At 46.5% G+C, this 15,077-nt stretch overlaps 1 protein-coding gene across 1 annotated transcript in view; it reads left to right on the forward strand.

The window, feature by feature from the left end:
- Positions 1-15,077, forward strand: part of VWA3B (von Willebrand factor A domain containing 3B) — a 249,346-nt gene that overhangs the window by 194,620 nt on the left and 39,649 nt on the right. The window contains exon 21 of the mRNA XM_062208881.1: positions 3,512-3,713. Coding sequence (XP_062064865.1) covers positions 3,512-3,713 — 202 coding nt within the window. The remainder of the gene's footprint in view (positions 1-3,511; positions 3,714-15,077) is intronic.

The raw sequence follows: 15,077 nt of genomic DNA on the forward strand, positions 1-15,077 counted from the left end.
AGAGGAGCACGTAATAAGGTTTCCTCCCTTGACTCCAGCCTCCTGGAAACTGCCTTTATTTCCATGAAAACAATTTTTTTTTTCTGAACAGGTGACCATTAATTTATCAGCAGAAATCTTTTCTTCCATGAGTAGGTTAAGAACATGGAAGTCAGTCTGGAGATTCCTCAGAAACCTGAATATAACCTTACCATACAACCCAGCCATCCCACTCCTTGGAATTTACCCAAAGGAAATTAAATTGGCAAACAAAAAAGCCATCTGCACATTAATGTTTATTGCAGCTCAATTCACAATAGCTAAGACCTGGAACCAACCCAAATGCCCATCAACAGTAGACTGGATAAAGAAATTATGGGACATGTACTCTATAGAATACTATACAGCAGTCAAAAACAATGAAACTCAGTCATTTGCAATAAGATGGAGGAATCTGGAAAACATCATGCTGAGTGAATTAAGCCAGTCCCGAAGAGACAAATATCATATGTTTTCCCTGATCGGCGACAACTAACTGAGCACCAAAGGGGAAACCTGTTGAAGTGAAATGGACACTATGAGAAACAGTGACTTGATCAGCTCTTGTCCTGACTGTTGATGTACAATGAAATACTTTATCCATTTTAGTATTTTTTTGTTCTAGTACTATTGGCTGAACTCTGTAATTAACTCACAATTATTCTTAGGTGTTTAAATTTTAACTGAAAGGTGATCCCTGTTAAATATAAGAGTGGGAAAAAGAGAGGGAGGAGATGTACAATTTGGGACATGCTCAATCAGACTTGCCCCAAATGGTGGAGTTAGAAACGTGCCAGGGTATTCCAATACAATCCCATCAAGGTGGCATGTACCAATGCCATCTCACTAGTCCAAGTGATCAACTTCAGTTCACAATTGATCACACCGGGTTCTAGTCCCAGTCAGGGCACCGATCCTGTCCTGGTTGCCCCTCTTCCAGGCCAGCTCTCTGCTGTGGCCAGGGAGTGCAGTGGAGGATGGCCCAAGTGTTTGGGCTCTGCACCCCATGGGAGACCAGGATAAGCACCTGGCTCCTGCCATCGGAACAGCGCGGTGCGCCGGCCGCAGCGCGCTACCGCGGCGGCCATTGGAGGGTGAACCAACGGCAAAAGGAAGACCTTTCTCTCTGTCTCTCTCTCACTGTCCACTCTGCCTGTCAAAAAAAAAAAAGAGTCAAAGGGATCACACAAACAAGACTAGTGTCTGCTAATACTAACTGATAGAATCAAAAAGGGAGAGAATGATCCAACATGGGAAGCGGGATACACAGCAGACTCATAGAATGGCAGATGTCCTAAATAGCACTCTGGCCTCAGAATCAGCCCTTAAGGCATTCAGATCTGGCTGAAGAGCCCATGAGAGTATTTTAGGCATGGAAAGCCAAGACACTCTGGAAAAAAAAAACAAAAAAGAAGACCTAAATGAAAGATCTCTGCGAGTGAGATCCCAGTGGAAAGAACAGACCATCAAAGAAGGAGGTACCTTTCTCTGAAAGGAGGAGAGAACTTCCACTTTGCCTATGACCCTGTTGGAATAAGATCAAAGTCGGTGAACTCAAAAGGCTTCCATAGCCTTGGCAACTCATGACTAGAGCCTAGGGCGATTACTGACGCCATAAACAAGAGTGCCAAATTGTTAAGCCAACAACAGGAGTCACTGTGTACTTACGTCTCATGTGGGATCTGTCCTTAATGTGTTGTCCAATGTGAAGTAATGCTATAACTAGTACTGAAACAGTATTTTACACTTTGTGTTTCTGTGTGGGTCCAAACTGATGCAATCTTTACTTAATATATACTAAATCGATCTTCTGTATATAAAGATAATTGAAAATGAATCTTGATGTGAATGGAATGGGAGAGGGAGCGGGAGATGGGAGGGGTGCAAGTGGGAGAGAAGTTATGGGGGGGGAGCCATTGTAATCCATAAACTGTACTTTGGAAATTTATATTTACTAAATAAAAAAAATTGGTCTGTGTTGTTCAAGTCCTTTGGTTCCTTATTGATCTTTTGTGTGATTGCTCTATCCATATTAGAAGTGGAATATAAACTGGGAGAATTGAAGAGACAACTAGACAGCAAGCCACAAATACAGGAGACTGTAATATTCCACTTCCAATAATGGATAGAGCAGTCACACAAAAGATCAATAAGGAACCAATGGACTTGACAACACAGACCAATTTGACCTAAGAGACATTCGCTGCCACTGTTTCTGTCAGCACTCTTGAGTCAAGCAACACAGAAGCCAGTCCCTCAGGCAACCCTCTAAAAAGCAAGAATTTTGGATGCACCTTCTACGCTCTTTCTTTCAAGGGAGAGTATAGGATTTGGGAGTTTTCTCCCAATTGCACAGTAGTGTTCCAAGGAGGGAGAAGAGATAGTGAAGGAAAATGCTGCTAGCTTTCTCACTCCCTTCCACGTGACTCTTCCTGGCTTTTACCTGCTTGAGAAGGTGCAATCTGTTAAATAGTTTCTGGAATTCTCACAAAGGCAATTTTATCAATGTATTGCTATTAAGTCAGCATCTCTACAGGGGAACAAGGGACCAGAGCCTCTTAGTCTATCATTTTTCTGACACCATTCCAACTTAGATTTTTCTTTCTTTTTTTTTTTTTTTAATTTTAGCTCTCACATATAAGGGACAATATGCGGTATTTGTGTCTCCAATTCAGATTTTTCATAAGAAGATCTTTTCTGTTTTCTGTAGAAAACATTTTGTTTTTGGTGTTTGTGCTGAGTTTAGATTTTACCCTCTCAACATCCGACATCTAAAGGAATAAGTGACACTTTCAGCAGGAAGCTAATTGATAATTATGAGCTGTTTTCTTTCTTTGTGCCCTTCTCTATATAAGAATATCTGACTTAGAGGAAGCTGGGACTGGAAGTGGAATCTGGGCTGCGGGCCATCACACCACACTAGCTTCCCCTGGAGTCATCCACCTGTCCATGGGTGCACTGAAGCTCTGGCTTCTGTTCCTTGCATACCAAAACAACAAAGCCAGAAGCTTAGACCTCAGTAGCTGAAACAAGAATTACTGCACTGAGGCAAACATCTGGGTTGAGTTTGGCTTTGCTTTGTTTTCCAGAGTAGTTGTATGACATCTCTTTGAAGCTCACATTTTGTCCTGCCAGATGTTAGGCCTCAGAATAAAGGAGTGGGTCCCAAATATGCTGAAAAGAAAAAAAAAAAAAAGAAAAGAAAAAGAAAAAAAGCCTCATGTGTATCAGATGACTTTAAAATCCAATGGTGAAATGAGGTAACAGAGAAATGTTCCTACCGTAATTCACAGGGATGGTTGTTTTTAACTTGTGCAAGCTACTCATGTCCTGGTGGGCCAGAGAACACAAGTGTGACTGCCATCTGGCATGAGACACCTGCTTCGACAGAGATTTACAAGGGGAGGGTTGGCTGAGAGACCATACTGCCATATTTTTTCTACAATGGTTATTTTCTTTGCTTTTTTTTTTTCTCTTCATTTCTTTCTTTTAGGTTAGATGCAGACAAACCAATACGTTACTTGGAAAACAAGGCAGCTATAAACCAAGCACTAGAACGGTTGAATTGGCCCATTTCATTGAAAGAGCTGTCAATGCTGGAAAATGAAATCCTAGCTGGGAAAATGTACATCCAGCAGGCCATGGAATTCCAGGAGGCCACCAAGAAGGATTATGTGAACAAGGCCCTGGGAGAGGTGGGTGCCACAGAGTTCTCCCTGCCTGTCCCAAGTCACTGCTGTCCCTGTGTCAGTCTTCCTCCTCTCCCTCCACCCTCACCACACTGAAAAGAGTTAGAACCAACCCAGTTAATCTCTCAGGTCTTTTCTCACCAGAAAAGAAATGCTGTCCGATTTGACGATAGCCTTATTTTTAAAATAACACATCTTTTAATTGAAAAACAAAACTAAACGTTAGTCTAATGCTGTGATTAAAAGCCTGGGCTTTAGTAGCAGCCAGACCAAGGTCTAGCCTCGAACCTACCACCTGATCTGTCATGGTGCTGATCGTTACTCAGTGTCTTTAAACCTCAGTTTTCTGTAAGCAGTATCTGCCTCATGGGTTAAAGGGTAACATTAGCATTTAATGTACTTAGTGTTGAAGGCCGCCATAAGTGTTAGTAATTGATGACAATGATGATAATGATGACAAAGCAAACCTTTTAAAATGAAAAAAATTATAATTCATATTCTGCCTGCCTTAATACCACCACTTTGGATACTGCTTTTCATTTTTTTTACTCAAGTAAATAGTACTTTAAAAAAAAAAGATTGATTGATTTCTTTGAGAGGTAGAATTACAGAAGGAAAGACAGAGAGAGAGGTCTTCCATCCACTGGTTCACTCCTCAAATGACTGTAACAACCAGAGCTGAGCCGACCCAAAGCCAGGAGCCAGGAGCCTCTTCCAGGTCTCCCACGTGGGTGCAGGGTCCCAAGCACTTGGCCCATCTTCTGCTGCTTTCTCAGGCCATTGTAGGGAGCTGGATTAGAAGTAGATCAGCCAGGACTCAAACAGTGCCCATATGGCTAAGTCTATTACGCCATAGCACTGGCCCCTGTAAATAGTACTTTTTTACATAGATGCAATCAGGGTATCCATAATTACTTTATATTCTGCTCTGTTCTTAATGTTATTGCATAAGCATATGTTTATACTGCATCTTTAGATTGCTGTGTCATGGTTGCCTTATGTTCTGTGGTCTGTGTATACTCTGGTTTACTGAACTCTGCACCTGAGTGTTAGACATTTGGATTATTTTCCAGGTTCTGTTCTTTCACATAGTGTTTACATGACTCCTGCGGTACATATAGTTGAGGTTGGTTTTGTTTTTTTTTTTATTTTTTGCAAGGATACCATCTTTTTTTTTTATTTTTATTTTTTATTTGACAGGTAAAGTTAGACAGTGAGAGAGAGAGAGACAGAGAAAAAGGTCTTCCTTCCATTGGTTCACCCCCCAAATGGCCACTATGGCCAGCACTGCGCCAATCCGAAGCCGGGAGCCGGGCACTTCCTCCTGGTCTCCCATGCGGGTGCAGGGGCCCAGGCACTTGGGCCATCTTCCACTGCCCTCCCAGGCCACAGCAGAGAGCTGGACTGGAAGAGGAGCAGCTAGGACTAGAACCCGGCACCCATATGGAATGCCGGAGCCACAGACAGAGGATTAACCAAGTGAACCACGGCGCCGGCCCCCTAGAATACCATCTTGGTAGTGGGATCCTGTGGCTCTAAATAGATGTTACTGGTGTGGCACCCCCCTTTCTGGCTGCGTGTGGATTTGTGTGGACATGGAAGAGTTCCTCCACAACCTTACTGAATCCTAGAAGGTTTCTGGGTGTTCACCATTTGAGAGTCTGAAAAGCGTTCCTGGAGAACTGACCATCAGGATTCACCCTCTGGGTTTCAGTCTTGGCCGAGAGATACTGATTTTGCCTGGTTGTAAATTCTGCACTTACTGCTATAGATCCATGTGTTTTGTTAGTTTTTCTTTACTCTTTTTCTCTCTGAAAATCACATTTTTGTCTTTAATGTAAAAGTAATGTCTTTTGTGCAGAAGGCAAACATTTTGTTACAAAACAGCATGTGCCTACTGATGTTATTCAAACAAAGCAATTGTTCCTGTTTCCTTGGGAGACACCCTCTGGTCCTCTAAACATTCTGTTGTCTTCACCTCATTTTTCTTACCTGGTTGCCCTGGGGACATCTAACAGTCAAGATGACTGAAGGTTAATTTCCTACTCCTTGAATATATGCTCTTCCTCTCATTGTGCATCTTCCTGTTCTCTTGTCCCATCATCTATTCACTGAACTGTTTGTGAGAGCCTACGAGACACAAAGCACCATCCTAGGCACTGAGAGTAGCTGGAACACAATGAACTAAGTCCTGCCCTTATTCCAGTGAGGGAGACAGAGACAATTATTGGTCCCAATGATAAACTTTTCTGTGTTGAACTTTGGAGACACCATGGCCTGAGAGCAAAACTTTCTAGCTCTCTGTTAGTCTATGTTATGTTAAATTTGCCAATAGGAAGTGCTGCTAGTAGAGGGAAAACATGTCACTTGTGATCTGGAACAAAGACAGTGTGTTCTATGAATTTGTCTGGCAATCCAAAGCTCACTGTCACCAGACATAAATTCATTGTTTTCTTTCTTTATTCTCTTTCCACAAAGTTGGAATAAAAATAATTTTCATAATTTATTCACCCAAAAACATTTGTTCACTCCCTACTCTGTTCTTGGCAAAGGTGATCCCATGGAGAACAGTGTGTCTCATCTTTCTCTTCCCTGGGGGTCTCCCTAGGAGATACAGTAGATTGGATACAAAACTTGGGTCTGTTTCCTCATCAAGGATGTGGGCCCAGGATGGTGGAGGAGACACGTGGAGTAGAGCACAATCCCTGCGGGAGCTCCTTCTCTGGCCTTAGTTGTCGCTGTGCCCTAGCGCTAAGAGTGGAGCTTGCTCCCAGTGGGCACTCAGCTGGTAGGTACTGAATGAATAAAACCCCGATCTTTATGGAAGAATATAATATATGTGACAATATATGTCAATATATGGAAGAATATAATATATGTGACACTTACAGAACAACTGGAAGACAGGTGGAAGTACATAATTCTGCCTGGGGACCTGGGGAAGGCTTCACAGAGGGGTAATAATCCAGTTTATTCTAGAAAGATGTATAGGAAATGGGGGTTGGGGTGTGAAAGAAGTAGCCTGTGCAAAGGCAAGGATGTAGGGAAGAAGCTGGGACATTCAAAAGAAGTGTGGCAAGATTATACCAGATAGGATAGACTCAGAATTCTCTGCTAGGATCAGGGACCTGTGCTGGTAGGAAAGTGGACACCCAGGGATGGATTTCAACAGGTGAAAGACAGTAACAGACTTGTGTCTTGGAAGCATCATTTTAGCATCCAGGTAAGCCTCAATGTAGAGGGAAAAGACCAAAATCAGGTGTAATATTCCTGTAGGGAGGTGTGGAGTTCCTGAGCCAAGCATGAGCAGTGGGGAGTGAACAGGTAAAGAGACTGAGTTGTTGGAAAGTTGACTGTAGGGGGAGGCAGAGGAAAAAGTTGAAGATGCCCGTGAAATCTCTATCTTGGACAATTTGTGGGATAAAGACACTGTTAACTTCTTCCTCCTACCTCTCCGCTCCCAGGGGAGACAGATGTTCCTGGGCTGGCCTGCCTAATCCCCTGTCACTCTCCAATCCCTTGCCGCACTGGTATTCACTTCACAGCACCTTTCCCGACCTGATATACATATTTAAAGTACGTGTTCTCTGCCAGGATAAGGGCACAACTTGATCTGTGGTGTTCTAGGTATTCCTAGGACCTATAAGAGTGATTGGCACCTTGTGGGCCCTCTTAAATATATCAATGAATAAATGAAAGAACATGCAGGGAGAGAAAGAGGCGTGATGAGAATAGCAGATTTTCAAAGACAGGTAGAGGTTTTAGCCTTTGATTCTTAGGTGTCCCAAGGCTTCCAGGTGAGGAAGGCCAGCAGAGAGCCCCATGTTTGAAGCTTAGGAGAGAGGGCTGAGTTAAGGAGATAGATTTGGAGCCATTTGAGGTGCCAAGAGGAAGAGGAGACAGTGGGCTGAAGAGACCCAGAAGTCATAAGAGCAGGAGGCCTGGGGTAGAGGGCTACAGTGTGAGAGCCAAGGAGAGGGCGGTTCAGAGCCCTGGCTCTCACGTCAGACGAGCCTGGATGCAAGTCTCAGCACTGCCACTTGGAACCATGTGATGTTCCGTGGGCCCTCTAAACCTGGTGTCCTCGTCTTTAACATAGAAAAATCAGAGGATCAGACTAAAAGATAGTTGTAGGACAGTGCATACCATGTGCTTGGGACAGTGTGCAGCACTGGACGCTCACCAGTGTGATGATGTTCAATCACAAGTATGTTGTTCATTATTGCAACCTCTGTTCTTAAAGTTGTGATCAGGGAGTTTTAAAAAGTTACACAGAATGATGTCTGAAAAGCCACTGGATTTGGCAAGAGAGGGTTCATGGGTGACTTTAGCCGGAAGAATGGCGGTGGGACTGCGAGTGCAGAGGCCAGTTGGTCCTGAGTGGAGGAGTAGAAGTTGAGTAGAAGTGAGTAGAAGTTGAGAAAGTCGCCATAGGAGGTGAAGACTAAATCTTCCAGATCATTCTAGATCTTCATAGAGAAGGCAGGGAGGAAGAAATGAGGGACCTTGCGGGGTGCGCCAGTGTGGGAGGCGGCATGTGGTGAGTGTGATGGTATCCTGAGCTACGACTGCCCTCCGCCTTGGTCAGGAATGCGGCTCTCCCATCACTGCCCTGGTCCCCACAAGGCATCTATTCAGGGAAACTCCCATGTGCCCGGCATAGGTGTCCATGGGAAATGAATTGGGGAGAGAGGTTCAGATTTTAGCAGCGTATCTCCAGAGTTCTTTCCCCCCTCAGCATAACGGTTTCCTTAGAAAGCTGTTTCTCCTTACCACGCATTTATATGCTGAATGGGTCTCAACCTCCAGTGATAAAAATGTTGATTGGCTCAAAATTGCCAGGCCTTTTGAGATCTTGAGGTAAAAAGTTCATCACAGATGCAAGTCATTTTTACAAGCACTCAATTCACCTATGAATACTCACTTGTCTCATTTTAAACTCTTTTAGCAATTGCCAACAATTTTGACTGATGATTATAAAGTTGGAAAGAATCCGCTGTTCCTCACGGAAGCTCCTCTCCCCCAGAGTTTATTGCTAACGTGCAGCAAAAGGCCACTGTTCTAGGCCCACTCCAGGGTGCATTATGGAGTCTGATGTCTTTGGCTTTCTAGTATCATCCCTGGCATGATGCTGGCACCCAGGGGAGCTGCTCCGTTGTTTCCCGAGTTGGGGACAGCTCTGAGGTTTTTCTTTCGGTGAGGACTAGAGGTAGGAAGGAAATGTGGCTGCACAAGGCATGTCCTGCACCTTCTTTTCATGTCAAGGCCCTGCTGGCACTCCCTGGCTGGCCCCACTCGGACCTAAGGTGAGACCCATGCTTCTCACCTGCCCTGCCCTGCCCAGCATGTTCCCCAGCACATTCCATGCTTGCCTCTGTAATGGGCTCCCCTGTTTCCATCCTGCACTGATTTTGTGATACCCTGGAGACAGGTGATCAGCTGTTAAGACTGCATAACGAAAGAAGATCTCAAGTCTGGCATTGTAACTGCCCCCTTGAAAACTCCCTGTTGTTCCCATGACTGCAGATTTCACCCTCACTAGCCAATCCTCAGAGCTGAGCAGCAGTGGAAATCACTGGAGGACATCCATGAAATCTAATTCACCTTGCACACAGTCTCTTGGGAGCCTGGGCTAGGGCAGCCATGCCCTCTTGCAACATTTCCTTGATAAATAAGGATTGTTCTCCAGAGAAATCGCACAGAGTCCAGACCCAGAAGCAATCCACGGGCCTCTACAGACTCGCGACCTTCACCACCTTGGAAAATTTGGAGGCAGAAAGTCTTTCGAAGCTGGCAGCAACACTGCAGGAGGCCTTGGAATTCACCCACGCAGCTGGCTGCACATGGTTCCCTCCCGAAGCTGTGGCCTTTAGGAATGGTGAATCACAGGCCCTGCGGTGTGAGAAACCGCCCAGGACAAAGAAAGTGTTAGGAAAACGCATCGAGCAGGAGGAAGGAGTGGGCGAGGCTGGGGAGAACACTCGCTGGGTTGTGACTTGGGAGAACACTCGCTGGGTTGTGACTTCGACACTTTACACGCAGGAGAAAAGCTAGTTGGGGAGACTTGGACGGAAGGTCCTTTGAGTTACAGAAAATGGAGTCAGAATATATAGGGTTGCCTGTGTTCCCAAATGATAACAGAGCACCCGTTAGTTCTTGCTTTGTGATCCATTCTGTCTCAGTTCCCAAGATACCCTCTCTAAAGGGAGGTGGGAGGTGTCACACCCGAAGTAGTCAGCCTTTCTCTTTCCACCACCCAAAGCTTTACATCTGATGGGAAGATAGCTCCCTGCTGATGCTGCGGATGTGAGTGGCCCTCCAAAACGACAAGGTCTCCTGGTGTGAGAGGTGGACAAGTCTGGGGTACATATCAAGGATGTTGTCCTAACAGGAAGAATGACAGAAGGACTGACTCATATACAGGCAGGCCACACAGTCCCTGGGTAGCACCACAGGGATGATTTAACAGCTGGAAACAGGACCCACATGGGACCCTCAGGTGGGCTCCAACATGTGGCTTTTGTTCATCCCTGGAGTGGCAGCAGATGGATAACTCTAGAAGTACCAGCCAGTACACAGATGCCAAAGTTATGGTATTTTTCAGATTTAAACACTTAAAACATTTCAGACCTTCCTCTTTGGTACTTCCCTAAAAAAGCAGCCAGGGGTACTCCCTGAGAAAGTGTTACAGGTTTACCTTTCAGTCTAGGGAAGTAGTTTTGGGGATTGGTTTTGTTTTGTTTCAGAATCTAATGTATATTTATTTTTTTTAAGATTTATTTATTTACTTGGAAGTCAGAGTTACATAGAGAGAGGAGAGGCAGAGAGAGAGAGAGAGAGAGAGAGGTCTTCCATCTGCTGGTTCACTCCCCAATTGGCCACAATGGCCGGAGCTGCGCTGATCTGAAGCTGGGAGCCAGGAGCATCTTCTGGGTCTCCCATGGGGTGCAGGGGACCAAGGACTGGGGTCATCCTCCACTGCTTTCCCAGGCCACAGCAGAGAGCTGGATTGGAAGTAGAGCAGCCGGGTCTTGAACCGGTGTCCATATGGGATGCCGGCGCTTCTAGCCAGGGTGATAACCTGCTGCGCCACAGTGCTGGCCCCTCTAATGTGTATTTATTAGATTCCTTCACTGCTACCAAAAAGAAAAGAAAGAAAACACACCAGTTCATCTTTTCATAAAAGCTTTTGACGTTACTATCTGTTAGTGTTTGGAGATTTTTACTTTCAAAGTGATCGGTTCTTTCGCTCTGCTGCCCTGGCTTCAAGTGGGATTGTTTCTGGCACATCTCAAGGAGGCAATCACAGGGCACAAAGCCCCCCTCACTGGGGTGAGGCTAGGACCCAGGCTGCGCCCCAGCTGTGAGATCGGTTCTGGAGACAGCCCCTGGAGAGGGTCGTGCATACTGCATGGAAGTCCTGGGGCTGCGTGGTTCTCAGGCTGTTTTCCAAAGTTAGGCCATTCTCTGTGGAAGGAGAAACAGAGGCTCCACAGCAGCACTCCCCCGCAGCCCTGGGGTTTTTAAAGCAGGAGGAGTGCCAGAAATACCAAGGCGTGAAATCCTCCTTAATCCCCCTTAAGCATGAGGCTCCCATACAGTATTCCAGCCTCCCTGAGCCCCGACCCCAACCCAAACAGATGTACTGAGCCTTTCTTCTTCCTCAGGGCTGAGGCAGGTGTTCCACTTAGAGCTTCGCTTCTTTGGCACAATATTTGCCTCCTGTTGAAACCAAAGTGGCCTGGGAAAGAAAGCACACGGAGGCCTTTCAACTTGTTTCCGTGGGTCAATCCCTCCCTGTCCTTGAGGGTGCGAGTCTGACTCCTGATTTACCTTTTCCTGTAAGGTCTTTTCCTCATTTTCTCTCCAGAGTTCTTTTTTTTTTTTGAAGATTTTATTTTACTTATTTGAAAGACACAGAGATAGAGACTGACAATCAGAGATCTTGCATCTGGGGATTCACTCCCCCAAAGGCCAGCGGCAGCCAGGAAAGGTCTGGCCAGAGCCAGGCGCTGGGAACTCAATCCAGGTCTCCCACGTGGGTGGCAGGGACCCAAGGACTTGAACCATCTCTGCCGCCTCCCTGGTGCACATAACCAGAAAGCTGCAGTCAGAAGCGGAGCCGGAACTCAAACCTAGCAGACATTTAAGACGTTTAAGGGACGTCTCACCCACTGTGCCAAGGGCCTACCCTGAGAGCCATTTTTTAAAGGGCTGCAGGCCCTGGATACGTCCCGGTGTCTAAATCTAAGTGAGGAGCCGGCGCTGCGGCTCACTAGGCTAATCCTCCGCCTTGCGGCGCCGGCACACCGGGTTCTAGTCCCGGTCGGGGCGCCGGATTCTGTCCCGGTTGCCCCTCTTCCAGGCCAGCTCTCTGCTGTGGCCCGGGAGTGCAGTGGAGGATGGCCCAAGTCCTTGGGCCCTGTACCCCATGGGAGACCAGGATAAGCACCTGGCTCCTGCCTTCAGATCAGCGCGGTGCGCTGGCCGTAGTGCGCCAGCCGCGGTGACCATTGGAGGGTGAACCAATGGCAAAGGAAGACCTTTCTCTCTGTCTCTCTTTCTCACTGTCCACTCTGCCTGTCAAAATAAATAAATAAATAAATAAATAAATAAATAAATTTTAAAAATCTAAGTGAGGAGAGAGAGAGAGTTCAGAAAACGTCCCGGGCTGACCCTGTCCTATCAGCAGGGTTTTTCAGGGAGTTGAGTTATTCACAAAGACAGTTTGCAAGTGTTCTGGCCTCGTAATGAGGAATCCTAGAGAGAGGAAGTGTCAAAACTTGCCTGACCCTGGTACATTACCTTAATTACAGCAGTCACAGACTTGGCCCAAAGGACAGACACGGGCAGAGATGCAAGTCAGAGCTGCTGCTGGGACACTTTGGGGATTATGTGCCATGGAGGTCCATGAATTGGGACAGGAAAAACATGTTGTAGTGGCTTCTAAACAAGAAGTGTAGGTGCGTGAACAGGCGAGGTATGGCAGGGAAGAAAGGAGGCGTGGCTAGCTGCCCTGTAAGACATCTCTCCATCTGGGAAGCCCGTGCTCTCTTTCTGTAGGATGAGCCGTGTTTTGCTACTTGGCTTTCTCAGCCGTGGAGCTGAATTGGTTGTGCAGGGATGTAAATGCATCTTTTTTTTTTTTTTTTTTTTTGACAGGCAGAGTTAGTGAGAGAGAGAGACAGAGAGAAAGGTCTTCCCTCTGTTGGTTCACCCTCCCCACCCCACCCCCAAATGGCCGCTACGGCTGGCACACTGCGCCGATCCAAAGCCAGGAGCCAGGTGCTTCCTCCTGGTCTCCCATGTGGGGGTGCAGGGCCCAAGCACTTGGGCCATCCTCGACTGCCTTCCCGGGCCACAGCAGAGAGCTGGCCTGGAAGAGGAGCAACTGGGACTAGAACCCGGGGTACCAGTGCCACAGGCAGAGGATTAGCCTAGTGAGCCACGGCGCCGGCCGCAAATGCATCATTAAATAGGCCGTGATGAGAGATTCCTTCCACACAGAACTCCATGCTGTGGCATCAAGTTGAAATGAATTCTCGATAGTAATAACGGTTGGAAACAAAAGCAGAGTAAATATGAGTCCCAAAGCCCTTTAGAGCCTGTCCTGGTTCCTTCCAGTGAACTCACAGGGGTGTGGATGATTCGCCACCTTTAGCCATTTGGAAAGGCATTTTCTCGAGTGGGACTTGTCGGTGTTAAAAATGAGCACCATAGCTCTCTGCATTGTTTCCAAGCACTGCAGCTGCCCGAGCAGAGGGAGGAGGTCCTCCCAGAGTGAATGGGGCTGCCCGGTACCAGATGAACTGAGGCGTGAGGGACAGCTACAGGGGAAAAAGCTCCCTGACTATTTTAGTTCCCTGACTTCATAGCTGTGTGTCTCCAGACCCCTTCTGAAACTGCAGAAAGCAGTCTCATGCGTTAGCGTCTTGCTAGGATGTGGAATAATCAGTGTTTGAAATCTAAAGATAAAAGGGGGCTACTTAAATAAATTATGTGAATATCCTCATTTAGAATTTTGAAAGGGGACTTTAAATATATCTGGGCATGGATTCTAACGAATGATGGGTTATCCTGGCAAAATCTAAAGTCCTTTCTGGACTCTACGTGGGACATCTTTTTGGACTAATAGGCTGTTACTTGGTGGCCTCCTGACCAGCCACTCTTCAATGAGAATATTGGTGACATAAAGCAAGGAGGTTTTTAAGTCAGACTTTGCATGAAGGTGAGAGTTTTAGGCAAGAGCTAATTTTTTAATTAATTCGTTATTTAATTTAAGATACACAGGAAGAGACATGGACAGAGTGAACTCCCATCTAGTGGGTCACTCCCCAAATGCCCACAATAGCTAGGACTGGGTTAGGCCAAAGCTAGGAGCCAGAAACTCAATCCAGGTATCCCACATGGGGGACAGGAGCCCAAGTACTTCAGCCATCACCATTGCCCCATAGGGTCTGCATTATTAGGAAGCTGGAAATCAAGAACCAGGAATCTCACCTAGGCATTCCAACGTCTTAACTGCTAGATTAAAAGTCTCCTTTGACAATAGCTGACTTCACTTGGAGTGTTCCAGATTCTCCAGAGTATACATTCTGTTAATTACTACTCTATTTTACATGGAGGAGCTGACTGCAGGAGACCGTGGAATAGCTTTGAAGTAGGATGATGGGAAAAGAGAGCTACTTGGCTTCACAGTTCTGGTTGGCGAATTGTTGCAGAAACAAGGGCAGCATACCTGTGTCCCTTTCCTGTGTGCACATAGAATGATAGACTCAGGCACTCCTGGACAGAGCAGTGCAATCAGAGGACACTAGACACCACTTAGTCTGTCCCCTCGTTTTGCATGTGCATAAATAAAGGCCTTATGAAGGTTAAGAGATTACTGAAAGACACGTAGCCAGGTAGGCAGCACTCTATTTCTCCTGGGTCCTGATCCAGGCTCCTCCCTTTGGGATACGTTTGCTCTGCAGAAGGTCAGTGTGAGTCCCCACAGTGGGGAGCGTTCAGCTTCTCCTCTGGGGGAGAGCTCAGGAATCAGCAGGTAGCATTTGCCAGCCCCCAGGGCTGCTGGGTCATTCTCCTGGACATACGGACTGTCTCAGTGAAAGCATGAATTCCACGAGAAGGGAGGGACCCAAGAAAAATTGGGCTAAATGGCAACATCATAAACAAAACAGGAGTGTTCCATTCATTGTGCATTTTTTTTTTTTGACAGGCAGAGTGGACAGTGAGAGAGAGAGACAGAGAGAAAGGTCTTCCTTTTGCCGTTGGTTCACCCTCCAATGGCCGCCGCGGTAGCGCGCTGCGGCCGGCACACCGCGCTGTTCCGATGGCAGGAGCCAGGTGCTTCTCCTGGTCTCCCATGGG

Source organism: Lepus europaeus, chromosome 13 (assembly GCF_033115175.1).
Source record: "Lepus europaeus isolate LE1 chromosome 13, mLepTim1.pri, whole genome shotgun sequence".
NCBI lineage: Eukaryota > Metazoa > Chordata > Mammalia > Lagomorpha > Leporidae > Lepus > Lepus europaeus.